The 22,810-nt window shown below is 39.4% G+C and overlaps 1 protein-coding gene across 3 annotated transcripts in view; it reads right to left on the reverse strand.

The window, feature by feature from the left end:
- Positions 1 to 22,810, reverse strand: part of SGCD (sarcoglycan delta) — an 894,446-nt gene that overhangs the window by 84,208 nt on the left and 787,428 nt on the right. For all 3 annotated transcript variants that reach the window (XM_070517163.1, XM_070517164.1, XM_014842696.3), the window contains one exon: positions 5,557 to 5,629. In XM_070517163.1, the coding sequence (XP_070373264.1) occupies positions 5,557 to 5,629 (73 nt within the window). The remainder of the gene's footprint in view (positions 1 to 5,556; positions 5,630 to 22,810) is intronic.

Consider the following 22,810-nt stretch of genomic DNA (forward strand, 5'->3'; position numbering starts at 1 on the left):
ATATTGTGACTTTTGGGGAGGATGAGAGAGAGGGAGAATATTACCAAGGCCCTAATTAATTGAACCCTGAAGCTTTGATAGACTGTTCTGGTAGCTTAAATTTATAAATGATTGAAAGCCAATAGATATTTAGTTGGCTTAGATATTAATTTTTAAATATTAATTCATTCATTTTGGTTCACTTGTGGGAGCCTTGTCTAATCCTTGTTTCCCTATGACATACACAGATTTTAAATCTCACGAATCCCCAAAGGAGTTCAGATTTAGTACCCCTCCATTAAAAAAAAAAATCTTACAGAATATTCAAGTGCATATTGGGAGTAACAGATCTATCTTAGAATTTTTCAGCTTTATCATTAAAACCTTGGTAACATTAGGAAGAAAAATAAACAGTAAGAAAGAAATGCCTTATTTATTTGGGGCAGTAGAAGGGGTTTAATATTAGTGAAACTTGCAGCCCCGAATTATGTTATGTACTAATTTTGTAAATTTGTAACAATCTTTAAAATCTTCACAACATATTTGAAATTGCCTTCACACAATTAATTAAAGAACACAATTGTCGTAAGAAAATTACAAACCCTCATGTTTGTAAATAACACTGTAACATTCTTGGGAGCTACTGAAATATGTTGGTCTATTTGCCCCTACATTAAATGGCCCTAGAAAACCACACATTTTAAATTCTGAAGTCTTCTTATTGGCTTTTACCTTTTCTTTCTTTTGGCAACTAAAATGTCACTTCCTGTGGGCAGCCTTACCTAAGTCTCTTAGGTAATTTTGGCATTCTCTGTGTTTCCTCTGACTTGGCTCATACATCTGTCCTACACTTAGCACATTACCTTGTATTTTGGGGTTACATTTCTGTCTTCTTCTCTGTAACTATGAATTATTTGAGTACTCATTTATCTCAGCATTCTAAGTATTGAGCACATGTCTTGACTCCTAATAATTGTCAAAAAGTACCTGGTAAACAGTTCCTGATCTGTGATGAAATGGAAAGTCAGGTCACCACCTTGTCATAATTGTATGTAGAGTAAGAGCACGTCGGCACATTAGCTGATGAGGAATTCTCTATATAAAGACCTTTTGGCTTCTTGCTCTTTTGTGGTTCCTTCCAAGCTTTTAGTGCTAAGTAGGGGAATAGCGTTGGCTCTATGTGCACAGTGGTCTATATAACCTTCTCCCTTTTTCTACATTTGCCGTGGCATGTCTGGGAAATAGGATTTCACAGTCTATATCCTGTTCTCCTAGGATCAGAATCCTGTAAGAAAACTTCACAGTTGAAAAGAAACCTTCGCATAAGGTAGGCATTCAAAGGTAGCCTCTGCTCTCACAGAAAATACATATGCAAAACTGAATGGCCTATTTCCTGTCTTAGATCATGTACAGCCTGAGATCAGGGATTTTTCCATCTGTCTTTACATATATAGTCCAGGGAAAAAAAATGAACAAGTGAACATTTAATATATTCACATTTTAAGATAGTGAACTTATTAAAATCCAGCCTCTATTTAAAGCCAGTCTTTCTTATTTGAAGAGATAAGTATAGTGCCTGGTATATTTTTAAGTATAGTTTTGAATCTAGAGCAACATGCCATTAATTCAGAATTGCCCTGCAGGGGCAAAGTCAACAGACATGGCCTGAGCTGGACGTTCGGCGAGGACCTTGCTAACACTCATTGTTTGTCTAGAGAGAAGCAACCTTCTTTTGTGATTTTCAGCTCAACCCTGGATTATTTACAAACATTGTAAGCACACACTGCAAACATAGTAACGATAGTAACTCTGGAAAGAAAAGCAGGGAACCAAAATTCCAGCAGAGTGAAAGCTACCATGCCTTTAGCTGAGAGTTGAAATCTTTTAGGAAGAAATGCCAGAGGCATAAAATCTGCTTCTCATTAACAAACAAGCAAACAAAAAATAAAATAAGAGAACAAACAAAAAATCTTCAGCAGCCAAGACAGAGGTTTAAGGAAACAAAAATTATCTCAACAGAGGTCTCTAAAATAGATACTTCTCACGTTTGATGGACTGGGTGAGTGAGGGACAGGGATGGATATTTAAGTTTTGCTTATTTATTTTAGGAGACAGCCTGTAGAAATAAGCTGCGGTCTTTTAACTCAATTTGTTTCCCATTAGCAAGTGAGGCCAAGAAAATCTGATTATGGAACATTATTTAAAAAAATAAACAAATCCTCAAAAACATTCCAACTTAACCGGACTAAGAGTTTTAAAGATCCATTGACTCACATCTCAACAAATAACTTTTCCATTAAACTCCTTTTTAGATACTTTTACATCTAGCAGACACTCAGGTGATTGCATCCTTTTAAACAAATCTTATGTAAAATAAGATACGATAGGACTACAATGTTAATTTCATGGCTTTGATAAATATAGCATGGGTGTGTAAGATTAGGGAATACCAGGTGAAGGGCATATGGGAATAATCTGTATGAATTTTGCAACTCTTCTTTAAATCCAAAATTATTTTCAGATAAAAAGTAAAATAATATACAGGGATCAACTAAGTGGAGGTAGAAGTAACCTGGCTTTTTATGGACGGCAGGGTTCTAGGATTATCTCGAGGCCACATGGTGGGCGTAGAGTAGGTACCTGACTCCCAGTTCAGGGCTCTTTCCCTCTATTGTGCTGCCACTGAGGGGTGGACCACTTCTACTTCACCTGAGCAGTTCACTCAGTGCTACCTGCTGGTACATGTTCAGGGCTCTCCCTAAGATTACTCTACTTTCCTAAGACTGGAAGACACATCAGCACGAATGTGCTGGAGCAGTAAAACTGATCCAACTGTAAAGCCAGAGGCCAGAAGACTTAGTCACCAAGTTCATTATCTATTTACTCAATACCAAGGTCAATAGCAATCAATAGCACAGAGTAAAATGTGGCACCATTAAGTGACAGTTGTGAAACATTCACAGACGCACTGGTCTGGGCTAATCTGTCCACCACATTTGATTATGCTCTCAATCAGTCAGAGATTCTCCCACAAGGTACCATCAAGAAAAAAAAAATTCCACAAGGACGAAGGGGCCAAACTATCACATTCTAGGCTCCCGATTCAGTTCAGGCTATCAAGCATCAACATAATTTGAACAGATGCAAACAAAAGACCAGTTTTAGAATTACATTTTCAAATCTTCTTATGCTTCCTATAAGAAAACTTATTTCTAGCCTCAGTGGAATGTGCCTATAGTTTTAGAATAACCCAGGAAAATGCAGCAACTAACTGAAGTCTTTGTTTTATTGCACTAGACTTAGGAGATTTACTTGTGAATTCTGGAGGGTTAATTTTTCTAAGGCAAGATCCAGGGTTTCCCATAGGTTGTGTACAAACAACTCTAAGTGTCCACAGCACTATACAAGCAAATACTTTGTTTTATGTTCTTCAGAATACGGATCTCTACAGTGGGCTGACGCTTGGAGAGTTGTCTTTTTGTTTGTTTGGTGTAGGTTGGGTTTGTTTTTTAACTATAGAAGATTTATGTTTCCTGTTTAAAGGAAAGTTAGCCTAAATCCTTTACTCTTATATTTTCCAAGTCTTGCAGATAATGGAGAGCTTCTTCGATAGAAAAAAGTCTGTATTATATTTAGAGTTCAGCTTCTTTTAGACAGCACTTACCTTTGGTCTGATCAGCATTAATTACTGACTAGTTCTGTACAAAAACCCTGCTCATAAGGAGGCCTGTGAAAATAAAGGGAACCAGGGCACCCATTAGCTTGTCTGCAAAGAGCTCTTACATCATCAACATGAGGATTCTTTGCGTTCTCAAAGAATGAGCTCTCTCAGAGTCCTAAAATACAGGTTTCCTTGGGTGGATCTCCTTCAAAGACTTCAGCTTTAGTACCTAATATGAAACATAGGATCTAGACAGAGAGTCAGGTAACTTCTGGCATCTGGAAGCCCTGATGAAAACAGTTATGCTAGTAAAATGTAAAACCTTGCAGTGTGGTGTATCTTAAAAATACAGCCCAAGGTGTATGGGGTTTTGCTAAGAAAGGATTCTCACTCCCCACCAATTATCCTCTTCCTTTGGCCCAATTGATTTCCCTATATTCATAAAGACTTACAAGCTTTAGTGTAATGCGGTGGGTTCTGGAATGAGATAATATATTCTCCACTTACTGAGAACGTGTTTCTGTTTAGGGAAACACAAGCTCAAACAGAGCTATTGTTTTAGTAAAACATAGATCTTAGGACTGCACTGCAAAAGAGGAGATATGACCTGTATAATACAGATACGTTTGCTTATGGTTGATGACTTTATGAATAGTTATTCAATGCTATTTATGATCATATATCTTTGGTTTTAGTTAAAAGAACTACAATACAAGAAGAAAGTCAGTATTCACTGAATTCTTCATGGGTATAAGTATACAATAAAAATTAAAGTTATATTTGTATCATCACACCTTCTCTTCTTCTTTTATCGTTAAGGAAGATTGTCCCTGAGCTAACCTCTGTGCCAATCTTGTGGGATGCCACCAGAGCATGGCTTGATGAGCAGTGTGTATGTCTGCACCTGGGATCTGAAACCATGAACCCTGGGCCACCAAAGTGGAGCATGTGGACTTAACCACTATGCCACTGGGTTGGCCCCCATTGTGCCATTTTTATTGTGTTTCTTTTTTGGGCCTAGGGATGGTCCTTTGGTGGTAGGAATGTTTTTTAGGCCATATCTATCTCTGTCTGTCTATTTGTCTGTCTGTATGTCTATTGTTCTTTTTTTTTTTTTTGAGGGAGATTAGCCCTGAGCTAACATCCACTGTCAATCCTCCTCTTTTTGCTGAGGGAGGTTGGCCCTGAGCTAACATCTGTGCCTATCCTCCTCTATTTTTTTTATATGTGGGATGCCTGCCACAGCATGGCCTGATAAGTGGTGCATAGGTCTGTGCCCAGGATCCGAACCAGCAAACCCTGGGCTGGGGAAGTGGGGCACGCAAACTTAACTCCTACGCCGCCAGGCCGGCCCCCGTCTATAGTTCTTTTTTGTTTTCCATAGTTGTTGCTGGTAAGTACACAGCATCTGAGAGTCTTTTTCTGCTAAAGACAGCACATTTATGACATTTGGATTAACACCAGTACACAGAATATCCCAAGAAGGTAGTTCTAGCACTATATCCCTCCAGGTAATAGAGAGCTTGCTACATAGAAAAAAAAAATCTGTATTTTATTTGGAGTTCAGCAGATACTATTTTTCTTTGGGCTGATCAGCACCAATTACTGACTAGTTCTCTCATTGGATAGGTTCTTAGTACCATAAAATATTGCAGGAAACAAACATTGCAAATGAATGAATCCTAAATCTCACAATCAGAAGGCAGGCAACCTCCTCCTCCAACTCCTCAATTTTAGGTCCTCAGAGAAAATTTTCACTTGGCTGTTGCTGATCTTCATGTCCTTTCTAACCTCTCCCAGTTTGTATATTCATGTTGTCACACTGTTATATAATATAGATTCAAAATGGATCATTGGCCACTTGCACAGAGAAAGGAAACAGCCACTCATCAATGAAACCATAGTCAGACGTTTACCTTAGTTCCTTGAAGGGGTCTGCCCTGACATTAGGTGTCTCTATAGATTTTGGGAACACTGTGCCCTCTGCTCCTGTAAACAAAAGAAAAAAACAAACAGAGGTTGGAGACGTTGGATGTGTCACCTGGGGCCACAATCAGCACAATGAGTGGAGCTAAATGCAAGGAATCCTTTACACAACCCAATACACACATATTTTGCTATGGGGCTCCAGGGCTCCGTGATAGGACAGCATTGAATCAACTCATGCAAACAGCCTTTGAAAAAAACAAAGAACTTCTTTTCAAAGTGTTCCTGCTGAGATCAGAGTGAGGCCATGAGGCAAATTCCATGCTGCCTTCAAAAAAAAAGATGCCTAGAAATGGCACAGTCTGATTCTTGTCTCTCATAAACTATTAATAGTCACCCAACTGGAAATGTTTTGAGAAACAGCAGCTGAACCCGTCTTATTGCAGTGCAGGGCACAAATCACGTAACACATACAACATCTAAGCAGTGAGTTAGATGGTAGAAAACACTGTAAGACTGTTAAGGTGTTTGCCTAACAACAATTACGCAAAAGTTTTTCAGTAAATAAATTTCTATACTATTACCTTGAAAAGTTAAAAAAAACAGAACTCTATGAGAGATCATTTTAAGTTCAGGACTTTTACGCTTTGAGTATTAACATTGATCCTCTACCCAATCTAGACATTTAGCTCTTGAATTTGCTATAAGCTTTTATCTTTATAGCTTGTCAACATCAGCCGAACCTTTCCAGCTATAAAGATGGTGATTATCTGATTTGTCTGCTCCCAAAGTGTTTTCAAATCATTTAAGCTTCAGTTTATCACAGACAATTGCACTGGATATTAGTTTTTTAATTAAACTTATCCAGGCAAGTATCCTGTACTTTGGAGTAAAGGTGTTTATTTTTATATATTTGGTGTAATTCTTGGATGCTGTATGTAAGAAGGGGCAGAATAGTATCCTGCATTCATGAGTAAATTTCCAGAATCCTCTTGCATTGTTATAATGTCTGGAAATCTTCTATTAACCACTGTTCTTCCAAATCCAGATTTATCCTGCCATAATGATTAGTCTAGGAAAATGAATTGGTTTCTTTATTTTTGTAGCAACTATAGAAATATTTAATCTTTTTGATATGAATTATAGACTATTACAAGTAAAATCAGAAAATAATGTCTAACATTGTATATGGTCATTAAAAACAATCCTGGTGAATAACAACTGTTATTCTAAGTGAGTATTTTGAGTGACTACTACATGCTATACGCCATCATATGTACTTCATACGTATTAGCCCAATTAGTCCTTGCAACCACCCCATAAAATTGACAGGTGCAGTAGGCATAGAGACAGTTAGTGTGGGGGCATGTAAGATCTTTCTCTGCCCATAGACATTTTTACTTTTCAAGATCCCAAACCATATCATTTCAAATATGTCAAAATGAACCCATAGTTCCTGTTCAATACAATTTTTCTGAAGTAAGTTTCATAAGAATGTTGATTTTTTGTGCATATATTATTATTTTGCACTTGTGATTCCAACCTTATTATATTCTTTATAAGTGTGATGGTTAAGTTTATGCGGCAACTTGTCTGGATCACAGAATGCCCAGATATTTGGCTGACCATTATTTCTGGGTGTGTCTGTGAGGGTATTTCCAGATGAGATTAGCATTGGAGTTGTGGACCGAGCATAGCAGTTTGCCCTCCCTTAGGTGGGTGGGCACCATCCAATCCACTGAGGGCCTGAATGGAACAAAATGGGGAGGAAGGAAGAATTAGACCCTTTCTGCCTGATTGTTGAGCTGGGACATCCATCTTCTCCTGCCCTCAGTGCTCTTGCTTCTCAACACTTCAGACCTGGACTGGAATCGACACCATCGCTCCCCTAGTTCTCAGGCCTTCAGACTCAGGACTCCTAGGTCTCCCCTTACAGACAGCAGATTATGGGACTTACCAGCCTTTATCATGGCCAATATAATTGAGCCAAATTCTTATAATAAATCGATTCCTATATATAGATCCTATTGGTTCTATTTCTCTGGAGAACCCTAATATAATAACTGAATAAAAATGGGTTGGATTACAGATTAATGTAGCTTTTGTTACCCATGTGTTAAACTTGTTTTCGCAGAGTATACATTCCATATCTCCAACATTTTTGTGATCCCCTGAGGGGCACCTAGGCCAATGGCATTATGGAGGCTGCCTAGTGGATGAGACAGGCCTGCAGAAGCCACAGGACGGTAAGTGACACACTGGGATGTGGCTCTAGGCTGTCTGAAATGCAAGAGCACCCTCAGCCACCTCTCAGTACCATCTCCAATCTGTTACTTAACATTCCCATCTGTCCCGACAGCAGTCAACAGGGACTTCCCTCTGACATTCTGGAGATGCTGAATTCTTAGCCATTTGAATCCTCTGTTTTAGAAATATAATTAAAAGGAACAGTTATATATCTCAATAAGGCAAGGGCAGTTATTTCTGTTTGTTCGCATTGTTTATACTCCTCAGTCCCAGCTCAACTCTCCCCCTTCCTCCACTGAGAATTCTATGAAAGCTGCAACAGAAAGAGCATTGCCTCTTTTCAATCAGCCATAATTGTCTGACTTACCCATATGATGATTACACTGCCCATGGACAACTTTCATTATCTGAACTGTTACTAGAATGCTGTAAAGCTTAATGCCTCACCTATTTCTCATGCCCACTCCTATCATCCTTTTATAAGGCCTTTTAGGACAAAGAATATCCATTTTGCAACTTTTGACTATGCCAAATAGGTGCACATAGTAAGACATCTATTACCTTTATTCAGGCCAATTACGTATCCAAAAATGAGGAATGACATTTTCTTATGCAAAATGAACCTCAAAAGCCTGGGCTACTTTCTTCATCCATCCAAACTTTGTGATGAGCCTGTTTCTTTCTTTCTTTTTTTTTTGAGGAAGATTAGCCCTGAGCTAACATCTGCTGCCAATCCTCTTTTTTGCTGAGGAAGAGTGGCCCTGAGCTAACATCTGTGCCCATCTTCCTATACTTTATATGTGGGACGCTGCCACACCGTGGCTCGACAAGCAGTTCGTAGGTCTGCACCCAGGATCCGATCGGGCAAACTCTGGGCCCCCGATGTGGAACATGCAAACTTAAGCGCTGCGCCACTGGGCTGGCCCCTGAGCCTGTTTCTTTTTTCATCAGACACAATGACTAAACTTCATCTGCTACTTTACTTCTTACCTCGGGCTGTACTAAGCTCAAGAAGAAACTACTTTACTGCAGCTGGAGGCCCTGAGCTCAGCCACCCTTCTAAGGCAATTCCAGGGGAAAAATGGTTACAATAAAGTCATCCAGCACATTACAGGTGCTCACTATATGTCTGTGGAAAGAACACGATCTCCTTTGAATTCCTGAGCTTGGGTCCTCGGCTTTCTCTGATCTGCAATCGCATTTGCTGTGCTCCTGGCTAGGAGTGTGTCCTGTTCTCTGTCACATCTCCACTAGCTAGCACAGTGTGGACACTCAGTGAATACTTGTAAAATGATTACAACACTCATTTGGCACCAAGCACACACTATTTGGGACTTTTATTTACCTTGCAGACATTCCTCTCGTCTTTTCAACTAGATCTTAAGCTCTGTGTGGGCAGGCACAAGGTCACGTACAGAATATAGCCAGATTTGACTTTAGGTTCCCAAGGCATCTATTGGACTCATTTCCAACTGGTACTGTGACATCAGTGGGAGTACTAATTTATTGTTATAAAACTCCTCATGCATTACATTATATTTTTAATGAATGTCTAAAATCACAATCCAAAATATTTTAACTACACCTCTAAAATAAGAGTATGCTAATAAAGAGATGTTATTTGGGCTAAATACAAATATCTCTTTAAAGTAAAATGAGATCAAAAGGCTTGTGGTCTCTTCCCAAGACCAGGACACTGCTTATCCTCTAGAGAAGAGGACTGGGGCAAAAACATGTGGGGCTCATGGTCACGTGGCCAGTGAGTGCTAGAGCTGAGATTCACATCCAGGTATCTGACTAAAGAACCCACTTTTAGCCACTGTGCCCTAGTGCCTTGTTATCTCAATGCCAGGCCAAGGTGACATCTGTTAAATAGGAAGCCAGCAAAAACCAGAGGGGCTGAGCTCTGACAGGTAGAGGAGGTGAGTGACTGGCAGGCTCTGGATGTGGGATGAAAGCAAAGGGCAAGACACTCATGCTCCCTTAGTTCCCACTGTCCAAACAGATGCCCTTTGATTTTGTTTTTCCTGGACTTTGGCCACAGGGGTCCATGTGTCCCGTACATATTGGAACACAGACGTATGAATACGACTTCTCAGAGGAAGGTATCAAAATCTCTCATTAGCCGAGTGACCTTGGTCATGAAACCCAACCCAATCTCTCTGATGCTCAGTTTCCTTTTCTGAAAAAGAAAGGATATTGATAGTACCCTCATCTTGAGGAATTTTGGGAGATTGAAAGAGATCTGTGGACATAGCAATCAGCAGACGACAGTTAATAAAATAATACTACTGGTACTAAAATGTTTACAAGCCCTATTCTTTCCTCCTCTTATCCAGATTCTCTATGACTTAAAAAAAAATATATATATATATATATATTTAAAGTACTCACTGTGAACTAGAAACTATTGAAACTTGTTTTCATTTGATCATTTGAATAACCCTATGAGGTAGGAACTATTAATATCTGTTATGGATGTGAAATCTGAGACTCAGAGAAATCAGGAAATTTTCCTATGGTCACAAAGCAAAAGAGGGGAGCCAGGATTTGAATTCTAATATTTCAGCTCTGAAACTGATGCCCGTGACCATGCTACTCTAGGCTGTCTCTTTCAGCAGAATAAGCCACTCTCTACTTGCTCATCTTTTTATGAGACATGAGTAGATACCAATGTTTATACCCTCAGACAACACCTGCTAAATTCTCCATCACCCTTCTTCTAAAAATGATTCCCAGATAGAATGAGATGAGATATTAACACTTTTTAAAAAGACCATTTCTTACCAAGTCCTATCAGGTTTCTGAATTTCACACCATTTTTCACTTTCCCAGAAGCTGCAGAGTGGACAACCATTCATCAGGGTGAATTCCCCCATCTTATCCTTTATCCTCTCTTGGATAACAAATTATTCTCAATTTTATTATCTCAAAAAGGTTTCTCTTAAAGCCATACCTGCGGATTCCTTCTTTTGACACAACATAATTTACTGGCGATAAATGTTCATAAACAGTTTGAGTGAAAAATCCATAAAGCCATTTCAACTTTATTTTAAGTTCCACTTAATGTCCCTCGAAAATGATTTCATCAATGTGTTTCCATTAGCTGGTTCTCTGCCCAATAACTTAATTCTACATAATCAATCAGGAACTTATAAAGCATGTGACAAGATCTATCTAAAGTGTTTGAATCACCATAAAGATCAGCTCAACTGCTCTTTTTTTCCTACTAACAGAGGTAGGGGGTAAACCCATCAAAAAATCTCAAATGCGCTCCATTGCCACAGTAACAAAAAACTAGCTCCTCCGTTGTGGAAAGTGTAGTCAGATTTGGAGCTCAGTTTGCTCATGCTTTCCCCTTAACGTGTCCTTGATGTCAGGAGACCTGAAGTCCAGTCCTATCGCTGTGACGTTAGGCAAATCAGATAACCTCTCTGGTCTTTCATTTCCTCAGCTGTAAAATGAGAGATCAGAAGTATCAGAGCTAAATTGTTTTCTCCCAAAATCTAAAATTTCATAAGGTAACAACCCAATCTAAACAGATGATATCTTTAGCCACCTCCATTCTCTACTAGGAAAACACGGCAACCTTGAAATATCAAAAAAAATTGCTAAACATTTTCTCAGTGTTTGAGGTAGACATGAATAAAAGCAAACAGACTTTTGTTCGATTCAAACTGCATTTCACTGGTAGAAATAATCTCCAGAAAAAACCGTATAAGAGGTAAAATGGTAGACAAAATTTATTGTAGATGAAACTAACCAAAAACCCCAAAAACCTAGTTCATAACTCTTTGAAACTCCAAAAATTGACCTAAGGTAATTCAGTTTTATAAAAAATAATAAACACAAAAGTGCCTAAACCTGTATATTTTAAAAATAGCCATGAACCAAATACTGAAACGAAAATTTAGATCTGCAAAATTTGATACAGGAAAATTAGACTTGAGAGAAACATTGGATACAAAGAAAAAACTACAATGATAAAAGTGGTAATCAGTTAAACTGGAGATAGGAAAATTTATGATTCCAATCTTTGTTGTACATGGAGAAGAATTATCTCACAGACAATAATTTCAAAAAAAAACTTTTAAAAAGGTAAGAAATGGTTTAAGGCTACTGTTTAGAAAATTAAAGAATTAAACTAGCTTAATGCACTTTGCCTTGGTAAATTCTTTCTTGATTCACTTTCATGAAAATTGGCCTGATTATGATTAATGCTTCTGTATTAATGAACAAAGATTAAAAATCATCTTTGGGTTTAAACTATGGGCCAAAATCTTCAACAAGTTCAGAATGCAGAATTAAAATATCTGATGGCCACTGTCTGAAGTCAAAATGTTTTAAATTGTCTAATTTACATTGCTTGGCTAGACACAACCTGAATGATAAAACTCTTAATAACAACCATATTTTACTTGATAAGGATATATTTTTATACCAATATTAGATTATGAAATAGACAAAGGATGTCAATCTAAAAAATGGTAATAAGAAAATGGGAGAAGGAATGATTTGTTTTCCTGCAATATCAGAGAACTGGGAAACCAAAGATCTGATTTTTCATGTGATTTTGCAAATGCTCAGTATGTGACATTTGGCAATTTTCCCTCTAGTCTTATTTCCCCATTCGTAACACAAAGTGGGGGAGGGGATTAGATGATTTGTAAGGCTACCTCCAGCCCTTGGGGGTACTGGAATTGGCCACCCCAAGATATGTCTCTTTGGCATGATGATTATTTTGGGCTGGTTACTTTTAAAAACTGCAGACAGGAAAGAAACTCTGAAAAGCAGGAGTTACCCTTTGTAAGAGACATTTATGTTTGTAAAGGAAATCTCCATCTGTAAAGGTGTCTCCCTCCCTGTACCAGGAAGAAGGGGGAATGACTTTATCTCTAGAAACTCTCATCAATGCAGAAGGCAAGGACTTAAATCTGCATAATAACCTTACTCTTGTTTACTGTGCTTTTCTGGTAATCTCCTGTAACTGACTCTCCCCACCCCCAACATCCTCCTTTGTCTTTAGCTGAGGATGGTATTTAAGGTGAGAGCTTCCACCGTTTTGGAGAGTTGCTCAGTTTGCCTGAGCCTCTCCCATGTATACATGCTATAAAGCTTTGTTTAATTTTCTCCTGTTATTCTGTCACATGTGAATTTAATTCGTTGTCTGGCCAGAAAGACCCAGAGTGGGTAGAGAAAATGTCTTCTTCCCCTACACCCTGCTATTTTACAATCCTTTAGAAGACCCAGTTGGATGGACCCAATGGACCAGGAAGAGGAGCATGGTGGGTTTGAAAAACCCAAAATTCAATTTATGTAACAAATATGCATCGAGCAGGGGGCTCTAGAGGTAAGCCAGGGAGACATAGAGTTCATAATCCAGCAGAATGGAGTGTACTCCAGTAGGGTACACTGATGAGTCTAAATAATTAGGAATTAAATAATCTCACAAAGAAAAATATACAATACTGACAAATAGTGATAAAAACTTGAAAGGAAAATCAAACCTGTCTTGAAAGTCTAAAACTTGGTGTCATAACCTGGTCTGACAGCTTAGCTTCCCTGAAAAACTGCAGTTTTGCTGATATTTGTTAAATGATTACGAACAAACTAATTAAGAGGGAGAAGCAGCAGTAGAAAAGATTACACAAAGGTGGCAGGGTGAGGGAGTTGAAGTGAGTAAGAAGATGGGAGTGGCCAGACCACATTTAGCAAGGGAGGATCAGCACGGAGTGAGACTGGAGAGAGAACACAGAGCCTTAGGCCACAGAGAAGGTTTTAAGCAGGGATCTGACTTGACCAAATTGGCATTTTTCAAGGATCACTGTGGCTGCACATTATGGTCTGCATGTTTGTGTCCCCCTTAAATTCATTATTGAAACTCTAACCCTCACCAGAACCCAGTCAGGTTAGCACCCTGATCTCAGACTTCCCAGCCTCTAGAACAGTGAGAAATAAATTTCGGTTGATTAAGCCACCCTGTCTGTGGTACTGTTCTGTAGCAGCCTGAGCCGCTGAGACATTGTATCACAGAAAAGACACTTGAGATGGGTAAGGATAAATAAGGAGAGGCAGGAGAGCTGGCGGCAGGTTGGACTAGAGAATTGGCAGTGAGGATGGAGTGAAGTGGATGGGTTTAGGAAATATTTCAGACAAGAACCAATGAGATCTCATGATGTACTGGACAAGAGGGAGACTGAAGGATCAGCAGAGGGCCCAGGGGAAAAGCTGAAATCAATGGTCAAAGCCAAGCGATTAATACTCAAAACCAGCTGTGCCCACGGCAACCTTATACCTCTCCAATAAAACCCAGTTGCTTTGATATTTGATATTTTAATTGCAATTGAACTTGCCTTTACTTAACAAAAGAAGCTTCTCTGAATCCAACCATATTTTTCTTATGAAGGTTCAAGCAATATGACAAAGAAAATTTAAATTGTCTCCCATAGTATTTATAACCAAATTTTTTAAAAAAAACTATGCATAATATGATAATTCCTTGAATAATGACCATTGTCTTCTGTGCAAGATAATTTCCTGGTTTCTCCAAAGTTTGAGCTAAGCATGTGTTCATGTATCTCCCATTGTTTAAAGTCTTTCTAAAATATGTGTGATATGCTTTTGCCTCTGTAAGTCTGAACTAGTGAACATGGTTACATTTTGATATTTAAATATTCTTTAATGTCTGAGGCTCATTTTCCTGAAAACCTGTCTCCTCCACAGTATGTATCCATGATGGGTATGAGAGAGTGAATTGTGAGAGAATTGATCATAGGAAATTCCTCAGAAACATGTTTTTTAATTTATTTCCTAACATGAGCTTTTGGCTTTTTGCTAATAGTAATATGCAGTGAAGAGTTCTTTCTAAGGAACAGAGTTGGGTTATGTTTAATCCAGGATTTAAAATGAGCTGAGTAACATGTGAGACGGCAGAGTTTCCACAATTTTCAGGATTAAGCCCTTTGAGGGGGGCTGTCGGCTTCTGCAAAACATCTCAGATGTGAGCAACAGTCAGACACAAGACAGGAATTTTGAGTGGAAAAAGTCACTTGAAGTAATTTAATCCCATTCTGTCTCTCTGGCTGCTGGTGGCATTTAAGAAACCGCTAACACAAAACATTCATAGTCATTACCAGTGGTTTCTAGGATACATACTAAATATTTTCTTTTTAGGAATTAGGACAGATTCTCCTAACCTAAAAGTACAGATAATGAATTCATTCAACAAATATTTATGGAGGGTCTGCTCCATAAATGGGTTTGTGGGGTAAAGAGGTTCAGACTTTTCTCTCTATGGGATCACAAATTAATGAAAAGATGCAAAATATACCTAAAATCTATAGTCATTACAAGTGTTGTAACATTTGTCATCGAAAAATATTTAATACCTACTATGTGCACAGCACAGTGCTAAGGCAATATTCAGTGTGAAGATCTGATCGCTGCCCTTGTGGAGTATTATTATAGCCAGACAGACAGATACTAGAGAACAAATTTAAACTGATTTTTTAAAGGTCATTATCATAAATCATGCATTCTCAATGGGGGTGATGTGGCCCCCAAGGGTACAAAATTTGTTCCTGGAGGACAAAATAAATCTTACTCTATTTATGTGTAAAGCATAGATATACGATACACAAAAAGATATGCAGTATATCTCTGACACTATAATTTCATGGGAAGGAAGTGATTAGGGGAAAAAAGAGTCTGAAGCGATCTCTTAGAAGGATGATATTGAAAAAAAGGTTGAGAAACACTGTTGTAAATGTTATGAAGTGGGACAGGGAGCTGACGGAGCACTGAGCAGGTGGCTTGACCTAGCATGGTGGATCTATGAAGGCTTTGCTGGGGAAATGATATTACACTGAGACCTGAAGAAGGTGTAGGAGCTGGTTGGGGAAAGAGATGGCTTAGTTGGAGGGGGGTGAAGAGAGCACACCAGAAGGAGAATGTGAGCAAAAGCCCTGAGACAAGAGGCAGCACACTGCTTTTAAGGAAGAGTAAGGAGCTCAGCGTAGCTGGATGGAAAAAGAAAGATTGGCCTAAGATGAGATTGGTGAGGTAGTCAGGGGTGAGATCCTGTGGGAACACATAGGCCATGTTTAAGTTCGAGAATTTTATCCTAAGAGGAAAAGGAAGCCATAGAACGGCTATACACAAGACAATATTATGATCAGATATGGGTTTTTTTTTTTAATACTGTGGTGGCAGATACTATGCATGGGCTACCCAAATTTTAACTCCCTTGCCTTTATCTACTGTAGAGGCTGGAAACTTGAAATACTGAACTGAACTTCTCAGACTCCCTTGCAGCTATAGGTGCCTATGTGACATAGTTCTGACCAATGAGATGAAGGTAGAAGTATCTAGGGAGATATTTTCTTCCCAAATAAAAAAACTCTGATAAAAAAGGATTCTGAAATGCAGATGCAACACTTTGATGCACAATAGTCCTATGTGACCATGAGGTTAAAAGCCACATTTCTAATGGTGCAATAAGAGGAAGTTTGAAGGAATCTGGTCTCTTTATGATATCGTTCGCTGTACCAGCCTTAGATAACTATATTCAGAATTATTATTACATAATAAAAATAAACCCCTGACTTATATAAGCCACTGTTTGTTGGGTTGTCTGTTATTTCCAACCAAATATAATTACAATAGTTACAGGACAAGACTATACTCTAGAATGCATTACAGGGGGTCAAGAGAAAATGCATGGAAATCAGTTAGATGACTGTTTTAGTAGGCCAAGCGAGAAATGGTGGTAGCCTAGACTAACATAGTGAAAAACATGGGAAAGGTGATCGTGAGAACTACTGAGGAGTAGAGTTGAAAGAACTTAGTTATAAATATGATATAAGGGGTGAGGGAGTAAGAGATGTTCAGGTTTTGGTAGGGGGACCACAAGTTCAGTTTTGGCTATGTTGAATTTAAGGTATCTGTGGAGTTTCCAGATTAGAATATTTACGTAGGCAACTGGATGCACAGGTCTATAGCTCAAGGTAGAGTTCTAAACCACTGACAAATAGATTTAAGTGTCATTGGAATAGAGATGATCATGAAAACCAAGAGAATGGGTGATATGATCCAAGAAATGGTTTGAATGATGTAAAAAGAGAGCCAAGAGGAGAATTTTAAGAGATTCCAACATTTAAAGTTTGGGTACGGGAGGATGAGCCATCAAAGGAAACAGAAAAGAAATGGCTAGAGAGGTAGAAAGAAGCCCAGGAATGGGGTAACATAGGAAGCCAAGAGTAAAAAGTATTTCAAGAAGGTGAGAGGAGTTCCCTATGTTAACTGGCACTTTGAGGTAAGAAGAGGAATTAAAATGTCCATGGAATTTAGCAACATGGAAGTCATTTACATCCTAGAAGCCATTCTGTAAAGAGCTGGAGGCAGACTCTTACGGGCAGAGGAGTAAGTAGGAAGTGAAGAAATGGTTATAGCAAGAGTTACCACTTTTCTTTTTTTTTTTTTTTAAAGATTTTATTTTTTCCTTTTTCTCCCCAAAGCCCCCCGGTACATAGTTGTGTATTCTTTGTTGTGGGTCCTTCTAGTTGTGGCATGTGGGATGCTGCTTCAGCGTGGTCTGACGAGCAGTGCCATGTCTGCGCCCAGGATTCGAACTAATGAAACACTGGGCCACCTGCTGCGGAGTGTGCGAACTTAACCACTCGGCCACGGGGCCAGCCCCCAGAGTTACCACTTTTTGACAAGAGAAATATAGTAAGACAGCTGAGTACTGGATATTGGATGTTAGATACTGAAGACCCAGCTGTGGTTAGTAATCAACTTTTATAGGGGCACCCAGTCTGCACTATGGTGTAAGGTGGGTAGAGGTGCATATGCTCAGTTGCCTGGATGCGGGTACAAATAATGTGGATATTTGGGTTCATCTAGGTTTGGGATTTTAACAGACATGTACATTGAAAGGAAAGTGTAACAAGTTTAGAGTTGCGCAGGAAGATTGTAAAGAGGAATATGATATTGGGTAAGTTACTTAGCTTCTTCTAGCCTTAGTTTCCAGCTGTGTAGAACAGGGATAATAATAGCACTTCTCTCATAGAGCTATTGTGAGAATTAGGGAATTTTTGCACAGGTATGTATATGTGTGTGTGTGTGTGTGTGTGTGTGTGTGTGTGTGTGTGTGTGTAGTGCTGTGTGTGCCTGGTACATCAAGGTGCTCAATAAATGATAGATATTATTATTTATTATAATAGAATAGATAATGTTGATGACAATGATAGAAGATAAGGCCAGAAGGACAAAAGAATATCATTAAGTAATTTGAATGTTAAGATTGTAGAAGAAGAAAATAAGATGTGTTCCTTTTCAAACACGCTAACATTCTAACTGAACCAGCCATACCATCAAGGTGCACATTTTAAATATTTGTGTATAACGTGGAACCACAGGACAATTAAAGATTCATGTATAAAAATATTCTGGCCAGATATGAAGAGAGAAGTAGTTTAATTAAACAAACTCTACTCTAAAAACCAATAGACCAGAACTCATGCTCAGTGTATCATTAAGCCAAAACTGGAAAAAATAAAAGGAATCATCCAAGCAGCAAGCAACCTCATTTCAGTTTCTTATGACTACATTATCTTTGATAGTAAATAAAACCACACAGTAAAACAAATAATTTCAACTCATTGGTTTTGTATAACATTGATGGAACACTGGAACAAAGCAGCCTCTGAGTTAGGACACTGTGTGAACTAAAGAATATTAGCAACAAGCTGAGAAGCCTGCTTCTCTTTTGAGGAAGATCAGCCCTGAGTTAAGAACTGCTGCCAATCTTCTTCTTTTTGCCAAGGAAGATTGGCCCTGAGCTAACATCCATGCTTATCTTCCTCTACTTATATGTAGGACACCTGCCACAGCATGGCTTGACAAGCGGTGTGTAGGTCCGCACCTGGGATCCGATCTGGTAAAGCCCAGGCCACTGAAACAGAACACGTGAACTGAACTTAATGAAGCTGCACCACTGGGCTGGTGCCTGAGAAGGCTGCTTGGCATGAACAGCAGAGCTGGGCATGAAAGAGACTCCTTCATTCTCAAAGACGATGCACTGTGCGGCCCATGAGTGAGATGAATGTGGCACTCAACCCATACTCCCTTCCCAGTCTCTGAGGGACAGGTGGCCAGAATCAGGCCAACAACGTGGGGAGAGAGGCAAAGAATGAATATAAACTGTGCAACCAAGTTAAGGAGAGCATCGGTTCTGCCTGCCCTTCCACCTGGCAGTAAGAGTAGAGAGGGAGCCCTGAATGCACCGCTCCCTCAGTCAAGATCTCAGTTCTCAAGTGTCTCTCACAGTGTGAGAGCAATCAAGACTCAGAGAGTCGATGGATGCCAGCGAGACCTAAGAAAACAACACGGACGTAATTTTAAGAGTTTCCTGGTCATTGAAAAAGAAGTGGAACGCTTTGTTCCCGTGGCCAAGCAGATGGGGGGGCGAAACTTTCCTATGGAGAAGGAAATTGAAACATTAATTGCAGACCACAGAGAAAGACTGTCTAAGAAATAATTGGAGAAAGTTACAAAGTCACTTACAGGAGACGAAGATGATGATGACTTGAAAAGCGAGAATCAGCAAGTTGAAATCTTAATAAAAGTGCTGAACATCTCAAAGCATTAAAAAACTTAAATAATTTCATAATTTTATTATGAAATCAGGCCTCGAAATGAGCACACTTAAGTGATTTAAAGGGTAATTTTTGATTGTATGATTTTTACCTTATCCATTGACTTTATCCCTAGTAAGGCCAGCATGTTATTTATCAACATCTATTTTCTCCTGCCAACAAAATACTAGTATTATTCATGCAAGCAAAGTGCCTAGCTAAATAATCACTTTCTCAGACTCCCTTGAAGCTAGAGGTGGCCATACGACCCAGTTTTGTCTAATGAGATGTAGGTGGACGTCTACGAGGGAGGGACATCGGGCAAGCTTTAACTGTCCTAATATGATGGGACAAATGTGCTGGTTCTACTCTTTTTCCTACCTGAATAACAACATAATATCTGCAGCTGTAAGAGCTATCTTCTGACCATGAGACAAAGGCCAGGAGTATTCAGATATGTCAACCCAGACATTATAAGCCACCAGCAACTATCTACCACTGGACTTCTTCTTTTGGGAGTAAAACAAGTCCCTAGTTACTATTTGTTAGAGCCACCTCATGAGAATTATTACTCACTCCATCTAAGCTTCAATACCATTCTACCCAAGACCAAGGAAAGAGAAGCAAACTGACCCTTTTTGAGGGTCATATTCTTCACCTAGAATTTTTTTGCCACAAGCCAAATGATCGAAAATTGAAAACCACTCTTACTGCACCTTCATACTCTATTGAAGTATCTTTTCATTGATCACTGAGTGGGGTTGGGAATTCCCATTCTCTTGCCTTTGCTCATGACATTCTCAGCCAGAAAGTACAGTTCCTTCCTTTTCAGTGCATCAAATCCTTTAAGGTCCAGCTCAAATGCCTCCTTCATAATGAAGCCTGCCCTGGTCCTTTCTCAGTTATAACTAATTGCTTTTTCTTTTGTGCTTCCACATTATACAACCAATATCTTGGATGAGCACTCATTTCATTCTATCTTGTGAGATGGTTCACTGAGTGTTTTGCCTTCACCATAATGTAAGCTACTTAAAGTCAAGGACCATGTCATGAGAGTCTTTGTACCTTCCTAGACAAGGAGCTAAAAATGAACTTAGATGTTTTGAATTTAATTTTACTTAAGCAGGAAAAGCTGCAGAATGAAAAAGAATCTTCTGGAGGGGAGAGGTCTGAACTGGTAGTGATATATTGTGATGGCCTGATGCTACGTTGTGATAGCCTTACAATTTGTTGTCCAGGGAAGTAGATGGTTCAGGCTATAGCTAATGGGTCTCAGTGGGATAGCCTCCCAACAGATCCTCTTTCTAATAGCTCTCTCGTAGCCTCTCCAGTTTACTGCAGTCAATGTAGCAACTTCCCAGAGCCCAGGTATGACACGTTTCTTGTCTGCCTTAAAACTTTTGATGAGTTCCTGTTTACTACAATAGAAACCCCAACTTTTTAACATGACATTATCAGGCTTAACCTACCTCTTTAGCTTTGTGGCTTGATAATTTTTAAAAATATTAATTTGTGTTTATCCCACCATATTTTTGTCTCCTTTCAGTTTCAAGCAGATAGCCAGGCCCTTTGCACATCCCTACTGTTTGTTTGTTTCCATAAAGTAAAATGTACTCTTTGTAGCATATAGTTCTATCAGTTTTGACAAATACACAGAGTCCTGATGTAAGCACCCTAAGCAAACATAGCACAATTTTACCACTCTAAAAGTTCCCTTATGCAATCCTTTTGTTGATCCCTCCCTCAAGCCCTAACTCTTGGCTCCCAGTGACACCAGGCCTTATCAAGTTGCGTTTCTAGAATGTCATATAAATGGAATCACTCAGTTGAGAGTTTTGGGTTTGGCTTCTTTCACTTAGCAAAATGCATTTGAGTTTCATGACGGAACGTTTTCAGTGGATCAAAAGCAGAACTGCCCTATATTAACAGCTATTGTGCCCTTTATCAAGGCCTAACCCTGGGGGAGAGTGTGCTGGCTGTCCTTCAGGGGAGGGGAAAGAGAAGAGGGCCTTGGAAGGAAGCCAAGGAGACAGGCAGATTTGGCCCCTCATTTAGAAAAATTGAGTGATCTAAGGTCCTTTGAGGACCAGAATCATCCCTAGGGAAGTGCTAACTTCTCAGGGGGCACAGCTGTGTTGTGTCCCTTGAAGTCAGGACCCTTGGGACAAGGTTGTAAGCCTTAGAAAAGATTCCTTGGTATTCTCTTTGGCTTGAAAATTGAGAGTCAACATACTTTGAATGACTGCACAGGCCAGGAAAATGAGGATATCTGAGGTGATCTTAATAGGCCAAGGATTGGCAGGCTTGCCCATATTTTCTTGACATCATATATGCTTCCTCAATTCTTGAGCAACCCAGTAATGATGGAGATGTAATTTCCTACCAGACTGTTGTGGGAGCTCAGAGTCATATTTAGGAAATAAAAGTCATATCAATACCTGACATCTACTGAGTGCTTACTACTTGCCAGGAACTTTTCTAGGCACTTCACATGGAGTAACATTTAATTCTCACCACACCCCTATGAGGTATGTGATATGATTATCTCCCTCTTTTTAGATGACAAACTCAAGTGCAGAAAGGTTTCACAGAGGGTGAGTGTGGGAACCAAGATCTGAACTCAGGCAAATCTAGCTGCAGAGCCCATGTTCTTAACTCCCTTCTGAATGTGTTATTTCTTCCATCATGAGTTTGGGAATTATGAGTCATGCTCTAAAAACCTCCTTCTCCAGGAAAGGACCTCCACGGAGTAGCAATGTTTGGTTGTACACATCCTATTCATGGCTGCTTCTCTGCTGAAGGGTCATCTAGGTGGTCCTGTCTGAATTGCTACTTGTCCTCACCTGAGCAGTCAGATTCCAGCTTGAGAACTGAAACTAAGCAACATAGAGGGCAGTGTCGGTGAGTGAGAGATACCAGACAACAACAACTAACACTTACTGAGAATGAAGCTACAGTGCTTTTACAGATATAATTCCTTTCGTCTTCATGACAATCCTACGAGAAATATGAGGCTTAGGCAGGTTAAGCAGTATCTTATCCACTGCTACAAAGCTAGTTAGTAATAGAGCTGAGATAAGAACTCAGACAAAATAGTTCCCCAGCTCCTATTTTTAGCCTTCAAACATAGATTTGGGGCTGGCAGCCATTTTGAAAGGTGTGCAAGAAGCAGCAGCTCGATGAGAAAATGTGATAGAGCTGAAGAAAAGGAGGTCACATGGCCCCTGAGGGCTGAGGGAACATCTGCATTCTAGGAGCTTCCCTGTAGCACATCTCATAATCCTTGACTTGATTGGATGTAGATAAACAGCCTTAAGGGAGCTTGCCCTCCTTGAAGAGAAAATACCTCTCAGCAGGCAGT

Source organism: Equus asinus, chromosome 9, assembly GCF_041296235.1.
Source record: "Equus asinus isolate D_3611 breed Donkey chromosome 9, EquAss-T2T_v2, whole genome shotgun sequence".
Lineage (NCBI taxonomy): Eukaryota > Metazoa > Chordata > Mammalia > Perissodactyla > Equidae > Equus > Equus asinus.